Genomic DNA, 14862 nt, shown 5'->3' on the forward strand with positions numbered 1-14862 from the left:
CGACTACACTGGGCCCGACCGGGGCAAGCAGGGTGGTCCTCCCATCCCAAGACCCGTAGCTCCATCACCTCTGCAAACTGCCCCTCGCCAAGTGAGGTGACGTTCTCGGGGTTCTGGGGTCAGGGTGGGGTCATCCTTGGAGCGGGGCCATTATTCAATGGGCTTGAGCTCTCTCTGCAATGATCACTGACGGATTCTTGGTCCTAAGGTCACCAAGCTTCCCTCCGACCCCCAGCCACAGGCGTTCAGACTTGTCCTTCCTCTCTCTCTCTCTCTCTCTCTCTCTCTCTCTCTCTCTCTCTCTCTCTCTCACACACACACACACACACACACACACACACACACACACACCAGCCCAAGGCCTCTGTGAGGACAGGATACTTGGCTGACGTCTGTGGAAGGCAGCAAAGACCTCACCCTCCCAGCCATGCGTGCAACTCCCAGATGAAGTGCGAGGCCCATTTTTAAGTTTGCAAGGCCGCCCCCTGCCCCCCTCACTGCCATTTCCCTCCACGGAGAATCCAAATCGCACGTGAGCCCTTTGGTTTTCTTCTTCCTCTCCTTCCTCTTCTCTCTCTCTCCTCTCTTGTGCTTTTCCCCTCAAAGACCATTGTCACCATATCCCCCTCTCACCTGCTCTTCTCCTGTGGGATTGCTCACCCTCCTCCGGCCAGTAGGGGGTGCTGCCCTCCTCTCCTCCACTGGCAGGCCTGGGACTCCCCCCAGGAGGAGGAGGAGGAGGAGGAGGAGGAGGAGGAGGAGGAGGAGGAGTTGAGGTTTCTGCCTCGTGAGCTGGGGTGCTTGTTTTGGGAAATGAGCTGACGTGTAAGACATCAGCTCCCCCCCCCCCCCCCCCGAGACCACCATACTGCGAGGAAGCCCCGACCACAGGGAGAGGCCGTGAGGAACGCCCTGGTCACCCGCCCCCTCACCCGCCCCCTCACTCCACGCGGCGGTGGCATCAGCCACCTGCTGTTGGGATGGCTCAGCCCTCTGAGGCCGAGACCCTGACGGCCCAGAGCAGCCACAAGACCCCCTGCCGAGTTCTGTCCCAATTCCAGACCCCCACGACCGGCCTGCAAATTAAAGCCGCGGCCTCACAGCGCTGGGTCTGGGATGCTTTGCCGCCCAGGGACGCAGCAGCTGGACCGTCCCTTCCCTGCTCCCAGAGGCAAGAGACCCCCCTCACTCTCTTAAGCCAGCAGGCCCGCCAGGGCTTGTGCGGGCCTGGTCTCCGCCCTCGGGGTCTCAGATTTCTCCCCAGCAAGGCTCCTTAAGGTGTTTTTCTAAACAAAACTTCTCTCTGAGGGGTGTTTCGATGCCAGCAATTAAGATAGCAACGTGCTTTATCGCTGCCAGATTTCTGAGGGCTTGGCACACACGGATGCTCAGCGAGCGTTTGTTTTGAATTCCATGTTTCTTCTTTGAACTCCCGAGGAGCCGGAAGGTGAGCAGAAGGCGGGGTACAGGACTCACTTTAGGATTCCACGAACAGGCTCATGTCGGACCCCGCGTCTGTATCAGGCAGGATCCAGCAACGAAAGGCCCCGCCCGACCAGGAAGTTTAACAGAGGACATTGAAAACAGAGAATTGGGAGCAATGGTGTCAGAAGTGTCGAGAAGACTTACCTGTAGGGTTGCCAGGTCAAATACGGGACAGCCAGTTATGTTTGTATTCAGATAAACAACAAACGTGTGTGTCTGTGTGTGTGTATGTGTGTGTGTGTGTGTATGCGTGTGCCATGCTATATTTGGGACTATTTGTACTAAAAAATAATTTGCCATCTATCTGAAATGCAAATGTAACTGTTTCCTGTATTTTTATTTACTAACTAGAGGCCCAGTGCACAGATTCGTGCACTGGTGGGATCCCTCAGCCTGGCCTGCACCCTCTTGCAATCCAGGACCCTGTGAGGGATGTTGGACTGCCAGTTTTGGCCTGATCCACGCAGGCCAGGCCGAGGGACCCCACCAGTGCACGAATCCATGCGCCGGGCCTCTAGTATGCATATAAGATCTTTGGTTAATTTCTTCCCTCCCTCCCCACTGCCCCCTTCCTCTGAGATTCATCAGTCTGTTCCATGTTCCCATGCCTGTACGTTGAGTATCTGCCCCCTGGTGGTCACTGCACATCATAGCTACTGGCTGAACGGTCGAATGGTCACTTAGGCTTTTATATATAGAGATACTAAACATCTTTAACCAGTTCTTAGGCCCTCGCCATGTGTGTGGCACTGGTGTTGAGCAATTCATTTTATCGTGTCCTTCAATCCTCGACTAAACTACAAGGAAGAAGCTGTTCTTGTCCACATTTTACAGATGAGGGCACTGAGGCTCAGGGACACGAAGAAATTTGCCCAAATCCACCCAGGATGTATGTGGCAGGGTCAGGCCTTTGCTACCTCAGGAGGAGGCGCGTTGGTCCTGTGGGCAGGCGGGCGGAGGACAGAAGTCAGAACCACAGATAACATCAGCTCATCAGTGTTGGGCTGGAAGGGGCCCAGCCTGAGCTGGGTGCACACACTTTGGCAAAGGAACCCTGCACTACAATGCCTTGTCATCCTCTCTCTCCTGAAGACATTACGTCCATCAGTTCTTTCCTCCCAACATGCAACACTGCCTCTGCCAGGCACCGTGCTGGGCACAGAAACCACAGGGGACCTCTGTGTCTCTCCAGGGAACGAGGCGGGTAGGGAAGCAAAGGGGGGCAGATGGCCATGCTGGGGCCACTGGAAGCATGACGAGACGGAGGGTGGGGGTGCGAGGAGGGAGGGGTGACAGATCCTCCAGGCAAGGCTGAGCAGGCGGCCATGACTTCCCAGCGGCCCAGCAGGCTGCTCCTGCCCTGGTCCTGCCAGCTGGTGCCCAAGTGGAAAAGGAGGCAACCCTCTCGCCAGGGGCTCAGAAGAGCTGCAGGTCAGGGAGGGGGCTGGGCTTGGTCTCCCAGGGGCTGCCCCCGCCCCCCCTCCTCTCCCCGCACCCCCAGGAAGAATTGGACCTCAGCATCCCCCAGGGCTCTGCTTTTTCCAGGCTCGGCCTCTCCGCCTCTGTGCGTCAGGGCTACCGGCTCCCACTGCCTCCCAGACAATGACCGAGGTGCCGCGCCTGAATGTTCCACCTTTATCCGGAGAGGTCAGCTGCTAGAGGGAAGCTCGATCCGGTAACAGGAAGTCTGATTTCCAGGACGTTCGTTGCAATCTGGGCTCTATTTCTGGAACAATTCTATGGGCTCCAATTTCTTTAGAAAACTCAAATGAAACCCCCGCAGGCCAGTGGACAAAGGAAGGGCTCAGCGTTTCTCTCTCATTGTTCCCGGTCCTGATCCTCCCTCCCCCCTCCCTCCCCTCTCTTTCCCTCCCTTTCTGCCCAAAGGCCTGGCTGCTGGGGGCCATGTGACCCACCATGCAGACTGCAGGGGGACCCCGGCCTGTTGGACCAGAGACCAGGCCCAGATGGTCTCTCGTCCCGCCCCAGCCCAGCCATGGAGGGCAGCTGGCCTGCTCTCCCTCCTGCTCCCAGGACCCCGGAGGCTCTGCCCAGGTCTCTCAAAGTCTCGTTTACACACCCACAGCACACAGTCAGCCCACCTCACAGGCTCACTCCATCAAATGAGCACATTTAGGAGAAACCCTTTGTATTTATGACTGTTTTATTTATTTTAAAACACTTTTAGCCCGGAGCGTGGCTCAGATATTGAGCATTGACCTGAGAAAGGTTCGATTCCCAGTCGAGGCACATGCCCAGTTGGGGGCGTGGAGGAGGCAATGGATCGATGATTCTATCTCATCATTGATGTTTCTATCTCTCTCTCTCCCTCTCCCTTCCTCTCTGAAATCACACACACACACACACACACACACACACACACACACACACATTTTTTTAGATTTAGGTAAAATCCATGCAACACGTCATGGACCATTTTCAAGCGTGCCGTTCCGTGGTATGTCAACTTTTTACAAGGCGATGCAACACCCCCCCCCCCCCGCTTCCCGGTTCCTGAGCCTCCTGTGTGGCCACCAACTGCTTTCTGCCCTGTGCACCTTCCAGTTACGGGTGTTCTCACGCTGGCATCGTGCTCTGCGGACCCCTGGGGTCTGGCTCGCTCCCTCAGCAGGACGTTTCTGCGGTGGGAGTGGGAAGCCAGGGACATTCCACGGTCGGGCCGGCCTTGCTGCGCGGCCCACGGCCCGTGGAGACCTCAGCCAGTGCACTTGCTCAGGGTTCTCGCCTTTGCCCACTTGGGTCAGACTTTCTCCCTTGACCCAGTTTTCTGGGCTGAGGGGCAGCCATCTCCTTATCTGTAGGGTGTTGGACTCGGTAACACCGAATGTCACGCCTGTTAAGTTCTGGCCTTATGCCTGGGGGTGTGTTTCTCACGTGGTTTTCAAACGCTTGCTGGGTCCCCATAAACCCTGGGCGGAAACTAACGGGCCGAGGGTGGGTGCGTTGCGCCCCCTGGTGGCCACCAACAGTAGGAGGCCTGGCCAGGGGCAGAAGGAAGGTTCTGGCAGCTCTGGGCTCCACCATGAGGAACAGCCCAGCAGCCCTCGGGAGCGCATCATCGCCAAAGGGCCGGGGTTGGGAGCAACGCCCCGGAACCCAGGGTCCCCGGCTCTTGAGGGGAACGGAGGTGGTTAACCCTGACCCGGCGCTCCTGGGCTCAGCAGCTTGCTGTGGGAGTCCTGGCTGCACCCCTGGCTCCTGGTGAGTTAGTTCACCCCCTGAGGCACAGTGTCTTCATCAGGTTCTCCTCTCGCCAGAACGGCTGCAGGATTCAGTGAGCGTAACGGAGGCGAAACGCTTGGTCCAGTGGGTGGCGCGCAAGGGGAGCCGTGGTCATTATACATCGTCTCCACCTTTCACGGTGTTGCCACTGACACCTGCCCCTCAATTAGCCGGTGACCGTCTGACAGCAGAGGCCTCAGCTCAACCATCTCTGCGCACACTCGGCCCCAGCGGCCCTGGGTACCTATGTGTCCGATGAAATGTATGTGGACGTCAAGTATGTTCATTTCCACACATTCCCACGAGGTAGACAAACCAGGGACCATCACTCCCTTCACAGGAAGGTCCAGGTCTGGATCCCGGCTGGATCCCTGGGGGTGCCTGGCTTCCCGCCATGCCCTTTCCTGGGGGAGAGGGACTCAGAAAGGGCGGGAATCTTCTGGCAATCCACAAATCTACGCTACCTCCCTGCCTTGACCAAGTTCCAGGAAGCCAGCCCCACTGCTACAAAACACAAGGGGCAGGAGGTCTAGGGATCCATGGGGCCCCGGGAAGTTGAACTTGGACACCCATGGATCTGAAGGTGCCTTCGGGGCTTTTAACATCCGCAGCTAAGGGTTCTACATGAAGGCCCCAGCAAGGACGCTCCCAGTGGACTGATAGCAATCACAACCCTTTGCTTAAGGTGGTCTGGGTGCCAGGACCTGTGCCAGGTGGTGGCATCAGAGGGGCTGCTGGGCCTGCCAACAGGCAGACTCCCCACCCTGGCTGCTGAGAGGCACCTGGGGCAGGTACACCTATGGCGCTCCTTGTCCAGCCCCCAGCCGGGATGTCTGGGTGAGGACCGTGTCTCTATGGGCGCCCACCGATGTTTCTGGACTTCACGCTCCTCCCCACCAGTTTGTCTCGGCTGCACCGTCCATCTGCCTATAGTACTTCAGCTTCTCTCCAAGGTCCCCAGCACCTTGCAGCACCTTCCCTCGCCCCTGGCAGACTTGGTTCATTGAGCCAGGGTGTTTGCAACCAACGTGTGCCCTTATCCTGGGACTTTAGTGACAGGTGGAGCTCCCATACAGCACCTGCCCTCCCTACTTCCTCCCTCCGCCTTCTCTCCATCGCCTGGAACAACCCCATCCTGAAGGCCACGCATTCAGACACCTTGTGCCCCCAGTTTCCCAGCTCTGAGCGGCTTCTGTGAATGTCCTTTGTCCCGACATCCACAGGACTGGTCTCCAGCTCTGCTCTGTCCCCCAGCAACCAGCTCCCGCCTGTCCTCCCTCTGCCCCCACCAGCTTCCGTTGCCTCATGCTCCCTCCCTTCAGCCTGTCCCCTCCTAGGCTCTTCATCTCCTCCCCGCCTGCCTCTTCCCTCCCTGCACCTGGGGTGGCTGAGCAAAGGCGCCCGCCTCCACAGAAGGGGCCCCTCGCAATCTGTCAGCTTCGACCCCCGCCAGGCCTCCTCGGCGAACACTCAGCGCTGGCGTGCGGCTCCCCAGGCCCCCGAGCAGGCTTTCCCTCCTCACCTCACCCCCTCGGGCAGCCGGCACTGCGGCCCCATTTCCCGGATGAGACCGCTGAGGTTCAGAGAGGTGGGGGGGATCCCCGGTCCTTCACCTTTTTAGGACTGAAATACCTGCCGAGCGGAACTGTGAAGGGCAGCGGGAGGGCCGGCCCTCCTAGAAAAGCAACACACCCCCAAACGATAAAATAGCTCTTTTTTAATTCACTGTGATTCAGATCATTGCAAAGGTCCAACAATAAATAAGACGCAGCCGAGGCTGAGGACGACGACCCGCTCGCTTCACTCAAAACGCATCCAGGTCAACACTCGGCTGTGAAACGCGAGAGCAAGGCTGGGTGAATGGGGGGGGGGGGGGGGGAGAAAAAGCAACTTTTAAACCACCACCAACCAACCAAGCGAGATTGCCAAAAAAAGAGAAAAAAAGTGCTCGGGAAACTTTGGCCTTGACGTGACTTGGCGTGAGGGGACATGAGGTCTATGCCGCGGGCGGGGTCCCTGACCAGGCCCAGCAGGGAGGTGTATCCGCGGGTGTCAGTTTGGCTGCAGGTGGCTCCTGTGCAGGGCCCCCTGGGGGACCTGAAGGCTGGGGTGCTGCTGAGCTCTCTGCCCCTCACCTGCCGCGGCCTCTCCGGCTTCAGGCTCAGCAGTTTGCCGGGGGACATGGCCTCCTTATGAGGACTGGCTCTGACTTGGCCAATCCCAACGCAGCAGCTGCTGTCTGACTGACACGCCTGGGCACCCTCAGCTCGCAGGAGAGGAGCGCGCGGGGGAGCCGCCCACTGCTCCACCCAGTGACCGCTTCCTTCCGGCCTGTCCCTGGGACGGGTCGGCCGGCTGCCAGACGCTGGCTGAGGTCCCCCCGTCTCCCATCGAGGGTGGCCGTGACCTCCAGCCCGTGATGATGCGGCCTCACAGCGATTTCCGAGCCTTTACCATTTGCGTTTGGGAGGGTGGTCGAGCTGGAACAGGTGTGCGGGGCGTTTAAAGGCTTTCTGGACCCTGCATCTCTGAGGCTGTGAGGAACGCGGCGGAACCTCCCCAGGAAAGTGCTCGCATGTACAGACTCAGGAGACGCCGTGGCGTGAGATTCCCGGGGACTCTCTCTTAGCAGGTGCCTGACACCATCGGTGGCCCCTGAGCTCCCACAATTCCTCCCTCCCCATGTGCAGAGGGAGAAACTGCAGCCAGGAGAGCAGGGCCCCTGGCTTGCGAGCCCGAAGTCCCTCACACGCCAACAGGAGCAGCGGGCCTTTGGGGAAATGCTCTCTACGGGAAAAAGGGTTTTCCTGATGACACGTCAGTAATAGAGCCAACGGCCGCGGTCCTCCTAGGCCTGGACCCCACGTCTCGCCCGCCCCGAGGAGGTGCCCCTGGGTCTGGGCAAGGCCCAGCCAGAGGATGAACCCAAATTCGCAAGGAAGTTGGGCTGGGAGAGAAGGAGGTACAGGACATTCTGCACAACCACCGACCTGACACCCCAGGACTTGCCCACCAACGAGCCCCAAACCCTAGGCACCCCGAACACCCACAGAGCTTGCCAGAAGCCGCCCACCCCGCAGCGGCCGGGTGGAGCAGGAGAAAGTGAGTTAGAACCCAGACCAGCAAGAGCCAGAAAATGCACACGAGGTCAGCTGAACGCAACAACAACCACAACCAATCAATAAATAATCAGGAGGGTGACGAGGAAGGAAGAGTGCGCGAATGAGGTATGACTGCCCGCTCCGATGGCCACGCTCCCAGGATGCCCCCACCCCACCCCGGGACCCCATGCAGGTGGCCAGCAGGACCGGCCCGAGCGTGGCCCTTGGGGAAGACGCTCGCTGGCTGGTGGAGACCCTCCCGGGGGCTTGGACGGTTACGGGCACGGAGTCTGACAGGCTGTGAACGTGAGAGACGGGCCAGGGCTGGTGCGCCTCTGGGAGGGCTGGGTGCCACCTGAGCCCTGTGCCACCGCGGGGCCGGCTCAGGAACCTGGAAGAGTCCCCAGCTGAGAGCGAGGGGGCGGCGGAGGGTCTCCTTTCCCGAGTCGGGGTGCTGGCCTCACGTCGGCCAGGGCATGCATTGCTCCCCGAATACAAAGGCACATAGAAGGGGTCAGACCTGCCCTCGGGCCATCATTTTAACCACCGAGAGGGGTCCTCGCGGGAACATGGTCTTGGGGAGAAGACATCCGGCTGCTGGACTCGGAAAGGCCTGCCCGAGCGTGAAGACCTTCGGGGGGAGCCTCTCCTGCCACCAGAACGAGTTCGGGGAACAGGGCGAGTGGGGGTTGCCACGTGCGAGGAAGGTGACGCCCGGCCCCTGTGCCGACACGGCCCGCGTGGCTGTCTGGAGCCGCCCCCACTCGGAAACATCCAGCGAGAATCAAGAGTCTGGCATCAGCCCGGGCCCCCCAGCAAAGCAGTCTCTGCCCGTCCTCCCTGGGAAATGTCCTTTCTTTTAAAACCGGGGGGTCTTCAGTATCTGCCCCTCCTCCCCCATCTTCCCGGCTGTATTCGGAGAATGGACGCCCCCCACGTCCCGGCCGGGGATAGCCGCGAGGGTCGCCCCACCCACGCCGGCTCTCAGGCTTGCTCTGCAGCCCGGTGACATCGCTGAGTAGATGCTGTCAAATGTTGGGGTGCGAGAGGCTGGCCCTGGGAGCCCCCGGAACGGAAGGAACAGCCCCGGCGAGGAGGCTGCGCTGAGGTGGCCGTCCGCGACCCTTCACAGCGTCATCTCCCCTTGAATATCCGGATTTTGTGGATGGACGCCAAGGTGGTGGTCACGTTGGACTCAAAGTCTCCGTCGTGCACCCCGGTCTTGCGGAAAGCCCCCGCCGACGGGTTGTTTTCCCAGTAATGGTGCCAGTTCCCTCTGCTGTCCGCCCCGAAGCCATACAGGTCCACCTGTGGGGGCCAAGCAGAGGTCAGGGCTGGACGGCGGGCGGCGGGTAGAGCCTGCGGGACAGGAAGCTGCAGGCATCCAGGCATCTGTGCACGCCCTTCCCCAGGAGCGCAGAAAGCCTGCTCTAGGTTCCCGGGACCCCCGGGGTGCGGTGTTGAGTAAAAGTCAAGTTCCTGTGAGAAGGCTCAGGGGGAGGCGACTGCATGTGGGTGGTCCTGAGGGAGGGGGTCTCACCTCTGGGGCAGTACAACCTCTTCTCCAGGGATGGGGGAGCCAGGGAAGAGGAGCAGGGAGCAGAGTGGGGACCAGGCTGCCCCACCCCCCAGCCCTGCCACCCGCTGGAGGACCCTGCAAATGCTGCATCCCTTCTCTGAGCCTCACTCTCCTCATCTGGAAAATGGGGCCAAGAGTGACATCCACGGTGAGGCAGGGGGTCTCTTCCTCCCTCAGGCGATGTCCATCTGCCAGGAGCCCTCCCTGGCCAGCGGTAGGCCATTCCCCGTGGCCAGTGTTTACGGAGCCCTTCTCCTGTGGCCCTCCTGCTCCTCTGCCCCGGGAGGCAGGGAACAGCCTCGACCAGGGGTGGGGAACCTTTTTCCTGCCCAGGGCCCTTTGGATGTTTGTAACGTCATTCGTGGGCCATACAGAATCATCGACTTAAAAATCAGCCTGCTCTGTTTGGCCAAACATTTCGTTAACTCACCGCGAATGCCTGGGCAGGGCCAGACCAATGATTTCCTGGGCCTTATACAGCCTGTGGGCCGAAGGTCCCCACCCCTGGCCTAGGTCACGGACAGAAACCCGGCGCCACGTGGCGGATGTCGAAGGAGCTCCAGGGGGCGGGACACACGCCCCAGGCTCTCTGGCAGTCAACCCGGGGACAGTGGAAGCCCTGGTGCCTGGCTCCCACTCCGAGGTTCTGGCGGGAGTGGGCGGGTGTGGCCCGAGAGCTGGGGTCTAGCTCCCAGGTGGGAGCAGCGGCTTACGCAGGCCTCCTATGCCAACGGCTCCTTTGTTTCGCCCCCAAATCGGCGCTTCCACCCATGGGTCCTGGCTCTGCCTGGGGAGCTCACACAGAATGACCCAGAACGTGCTCCTGGGAAGATTCTTGGAAACCACTGCTCCTCCTTAAAGCACCCCCGAGAGAGGCCTGCCAGGCCCCCGGGGGCTGGGGTCAGGATCAAGGTCAGCCCGACCGCAGATGCTCGCATGGCTTCTCGGGAACAGTGAATGAGGGACCCTGGTGCCTGGCTTGGCCAGCGGGGATCCCGGGGGAGGGGCGTACCTCGTCACAGACATGCAGGGAGAAGATGACCGAGAGGATGCCGGTGGACGGGTAGCGCCCGTGGCCCTGCAGCCAGCTGTCCAAGACGTACTTGATGAAGGCCGGGTGGTAGATCAGGATCTGTGGGGGGAGCACACGGCCCTCAGAGAGACGGCTGGGGAAGGGCACACAGCCTCTAGGGCCACACGCCTGTGGCACCGGGACAGCCATGCTGGGAACAAGGCCCCGGCACCCAGGGGTCTGCATTCTAGCGGGAACAGACCGACAGGGGCCTCACTTGGGAAGTGACAGAAGACGCGGAGGAAGAACTCTGGGACCAGGGAGAGAAATACAGCGAGAAAGGCAGGGAAGCCCTGGGGCGGGGGGGAGAAGGCTGGCTGAGCGGGTGACTCTCACAATCACACGAGGCCGGGGCTGAGCGAGATGGTGCGGCTGCAGGAAAACTCATGCGCGGAGCCACCCGTCTCCCTGGTCTGGGCCCAAATGGTCCCCAGTCCCTAAAAGGACCTTATGTGCTAGCTTTCCCCCTTCCCCTGCTATAGATGAGGGAACCGAGGCTCAGAGAGGCTTAGCGACATGCTCAAGGCCACACAGCCAGCGGTGGCCGAGCTGGGGGCATCCTGGTATCAGGCAAGGCCTTGGTGCCAGTACTCACGGCAGCTTTGAGGACAGTGAGGGGACTTGCCAGGCAGCAGAGGGTAGGCGTGTGCAGCCAAATGCAACACTGCCCCCCACCCCGAGGTCTGGAGGGGGGCCTATGCTCGCCTCAAGTGACCCCTTCAGCTCACGGCCTGGCGTTGAGCCGCTGCCTCCCTGCCATGGGATTCACAAGTGGCTCCTCCCCCGCAGCAGTACCACCCCCCATGCAGGCGGGTGCTGCAGGCAGGAGAGGACCCCAGTTCTGCATGACCCCAAACCAGCTGTGGGTCCCCAGGCAAGTTGCCTGACCTCTCTGACCCCAATCTCCCCATTTAAATAAGAGCATGCAGGCCTGGCCGGCATGGCTCAGTAGTTGAGTGTCGACCTATGAACTAGGAGGTCAGGGTTCAGTTCCTGGTTAGGGCACATGCCTGGGCTGTGGGCTTGATCCCCAGTGTGGGATGTGCAGAAGACAGCTGACCAGTGATTCTCTTTCATCACTTATTTTTCTGTCTCTCTCCCTCTCCCTAACTCTCTGAAATCAATAAAAATATCTATATATATAAAAGGCGAAGCAACTGTCCGACCAGTAGCTATGATGTGCACTGACCACCAGGGGGCAGATGCTCAATGCAGGAGCGGTGGAGCTGCAGTGACTTGGCAGCAGCAGTTCTCTGGTGACGGATCCCGGAACCAGAGAGGAGGGAGCCCGATTCCGGGGTGTGTCACCCAACAACTGCCATCTCGCAATCCGGGACCCCTTGGGGAATGGCGGAAAGCTGGTTTCGGCCTGATCCCAGCAGGCCAGGCCGAGGGACCTCACCTGCCAGAGGGAACCACTCACTTTGCAGACACCCTTTGAGCCACAGAGCCGCCTCAGGTGCGGCGGGCCGGGGAGGGACCTCTGGAGGTTGGCTCCAGGGCATCATGTCCGGCCCATCTCGCACAGTCCTGCCCCGCCAGCCACCTTCTATTTCCTTTCAATGTGCACGAATCCATGCACTGGGGCACTAGTATTTAAATAAGAGCATGTGGCAAAGGATCAGGGTGGTGGCCACTGCCCTGCCTTCATCCTTCTGCCCTCTGCCCAGGTTTTGGCCGACCCTCACACCAGGAAACGATGGAGACACGGGTGAGGTCTAGACACAGGTGAGGTCTGGCTTTGAGAAGCTCACACAGTAGTTCTCAAACTGCAGCCCCTTTGGCACCCCTGGAGGCCTTCTACAATCCCAGGTAGGTCTGGAGTGTGGGGGGGTGTTGGGGGGGGTGCATCTGTGAGTCTCCCAGGCGATGCTACTGGCCTGGGGTCCCAGAGTCGGTCCCTCCAGCAGGGACTCCATCAGCCCAGCGCCCAGGGCTCTCTGAGGCCAGATGCTGGCAGAGGAGGGGAGGGTGCCCTCTCCACCACTTACCACCAGGCAGAGCATCACAGGTGAGCCTGAGCCACTCACCTGATCCTTCCTCACTTTGATCTTCGAGGGGACAGGAATGTAGGTGCTGGGGAGAAAGAGCAGAGGGTAAATGTGGGGGGGGGCGGGCTGTCTACTGGCAGCTGGGGAGCGGGGTGACTGGAGAGGGAAGCAGGGCCAGGCTGAGCAGGTATACGCTTTCACAGGGGCCCCCAGCCACCGGCCCCTGCCACAGCCCTGCAGTGGTCCCTTACAGACACCAGAGGGCGATCTGGGCTCATTCAAGGACCTTCTGCTGTGTTATGGGCCTTCCCCCAGAAAGGTTAAGGGGACTTGCTCCAAGCCCCCCACCACACACACACACACACACACACACACACACACAGCCTGAAGGAGCCATGGAGGCCAGAGCACCTACCCCACGGCAGGGGTGCCGGCCGAAGAGGCCCCCACTGCCTCCTTTCCATCCGGAGGGTCTAGGAGCCTCCGAGATGAAGGCCCCTGGCTTCACTTTGGATCTGACTCTGGCGCAACTTACACTCCCGAACCCGGGGACCAGGTGTAAGGAATTCCCCTGCCCGAGCGCCTCCCTCCCTCCCTTCTCCTGAGAGCCCAGCATCCCCCCCCCCTGCCCCCCGCCCATCCTGCACCATCCACACTGGGCCTCACACAGGCTGGCCACCTGGACATGGAAACCACTTCTCTTCGGGAACAGAAGGGACTTGGGAAGGGGACAGGCGCGAGCCTGGCTCTGGCCAGAGTCCCGCCCCGAGCACATTGCCTGGCCAGCCTCGCGCCCTCCCTGGCGGAAGGGAGGCAGGATCACGACAACTGTGACGCTTCGCTCAGACGCCACGTGCCCGTGCGTGTGGTGCCGGGAAGATGTGCGGACACGAAGGATGACTCACGCCCCAGCCGACATGCTCGGCACCCCTCCTCCCAGCTGCGCCCCAGGCCACCCAGCGCCATTTATGGTTTGGAGGCAGGTGGCTGTCACCATGAGGAGCACTCGGAGGTGAGGGGTTGGAGCTAAGATGCGCTGGGCCCTTTCCAGCGGCCCCTTCCCCAGGAGTTGCCAGGTTTGGGGAAGCGCAGCGTGTGGTCCACTTGGGGGTCAAGAGGAGGAAAAGGTGGAAGTCCGGGGGGTGTTAGAGTGATGGGAGGTGAGGGGCTGGGAGAGCGGAGAGTCAGAGGTGGCCTGTGGGCTGTGGGGCGGGTGCATCCCAGGAGAAAGTGTGTGAAGGGATGTACTGCAGGGAACAGCATGAGCCAGGCTGTGGTGCAGGGAACAGCACGGTGGGCGGCCAGGAGGCACCCACATGGTGAAGAGGAGCAGCGAGGGGCCAGGCAAGAGGCCCTCCACCCGACGCCCCGGGGGGACCTACTGGGAGATGGTGCCCGTGGTGGTGGCGCTGACCACCCACTCCAGGTCCAGGGTCTTGAAGGGGACCAGCACCATGCTGACGTTCTCCGCCAGCTCCCGGAAGCTCTCGGGGTACACGAAATGGTGGGTGGTCTTGCTCCCCACGTCGGCCTCGAACCCTGTGGTGGGGGCCTTGTTCATCCTGGAGGAGAAGGGAGAGAACACGCATGGCTCACGCAGTCCCAGATCCCGGGGGCCCGCTGGGACCTCGGGCCAGCGCTCAACTCCGCGGCCTCCTCCTCTGTGAAGTGGGGACAGCGAGCACACGGCTCGGGGGATCTGTGGGTTTTCCTCTTTGGGGATCTCAGTGCGCCGCGTCCACGCCACTGACCACCTGCTCCTAGTGAGCGCGAGGCCCTGCCCTGGCCCAGGGACACCCCTGGAGACACTGCAGTGACGGCCATGTCCAGCGGGTATTTTATGGGCCAAGAAATCTGAGCACAGAGGACGGGGCCCAGGACACAGAGCCACCACGGGCAGCCCCGGACTCCGGCCTGTCGGACCCTGAACCTGACTGTACCCCTCACCACGGACGGCCCCCTGAACCAGGTGTACGCTGAGGCTCCGGGAGGCCAGGTGAGTGGTCTAAGGACATACAGCCAGAGATCACAGGGACGGAAGATTCTAGAAGGCACCTGGGGATCACCAGCCCCTCCCCCGCCCCCCCCCCCCTCGCTGCTGTTGTTTCTCGCTCTGGGCTGAGGGCATGGAGGTTACAAGAAACCCAGAGAGACGTGGGGCATCTTCCTGGAACATCTGTTCAGTGACAGGAAAGGAGATTTTACATGAAAAGCACACAGGCTGCAAAACGGGATGCATTTTACGGATCAAACGAGACTCTGTAAGTGAATCTTGCCGTCTCCCCAGGGCTCTCAGCACCAAGCTCCCGCCCCTGCATCCAGAGAGGCACCTGCGTCTGTCTCCATCCTGCAGCGCAGATGGGGAAACTGAGGCCCCGAGGGTGCCGCGAG

General features: G+C 60.8%; 2 protein-coding genes across 5 annotated transcripts in view; one reads left to right on the forward strand and one right to left on the reverse strand.

Annotated features, from left to right (window-relative positions):
* CCN4 (cellular communication network factor 4) overlaps positions 1-14862 on the forward strand; it is a 967918-nt gene that overhangs the window by 125887 nt on the left and 827169 nt on the right. The window lies entirely within an intron of this gene.
* ST3GAL1 (ST3 beta-galactoside alpha-2,3-sialyltransferase 1) overlaps positions 6426-14862 on the reverse strand; it is a 52613-nt gene continuing 44176 nt past the window's right edge. For all 4 annotated transcript variants that reach the window (XM_059672350.1, XM_059672347.1, XM_059672348.1 and 1 more), the window contains 4 exons: positions 13854-14033; positions 12511-12556; positions 10421-10540; positions 6426-9137 (listed from right to left, as the gene is read on the reverse strand). In XM_059672350.1, coding sequence (XP_059528333.1) covers positions 8964-9137; positions 10421-10540; positions 12511-12556; positions 13854-14033 — 520 coding nt within the window. In that variant the 3' untranslated portion in view covers positions 6426-8963. The remainder of the gene's footprint in view (positions 9138-10420; positions 10541-12510; positions 12557-13853; positions 14034-14862) is intronic.

Source organism: Myotis daubentonii, chromosome 17 (assembly GCF_963259705.1).
Source record: "Myotis daubentonii chromosome 17, mMyoDau2.1, whole genome shotgun sequence".
Taxonomy (NCBI): domain Eukaryota; kingdom Metazoa; phylum Chordata; class Mammalia; order Chiroptera; family Vespertilionidae; genus Myotis; species Myotis daubentonii.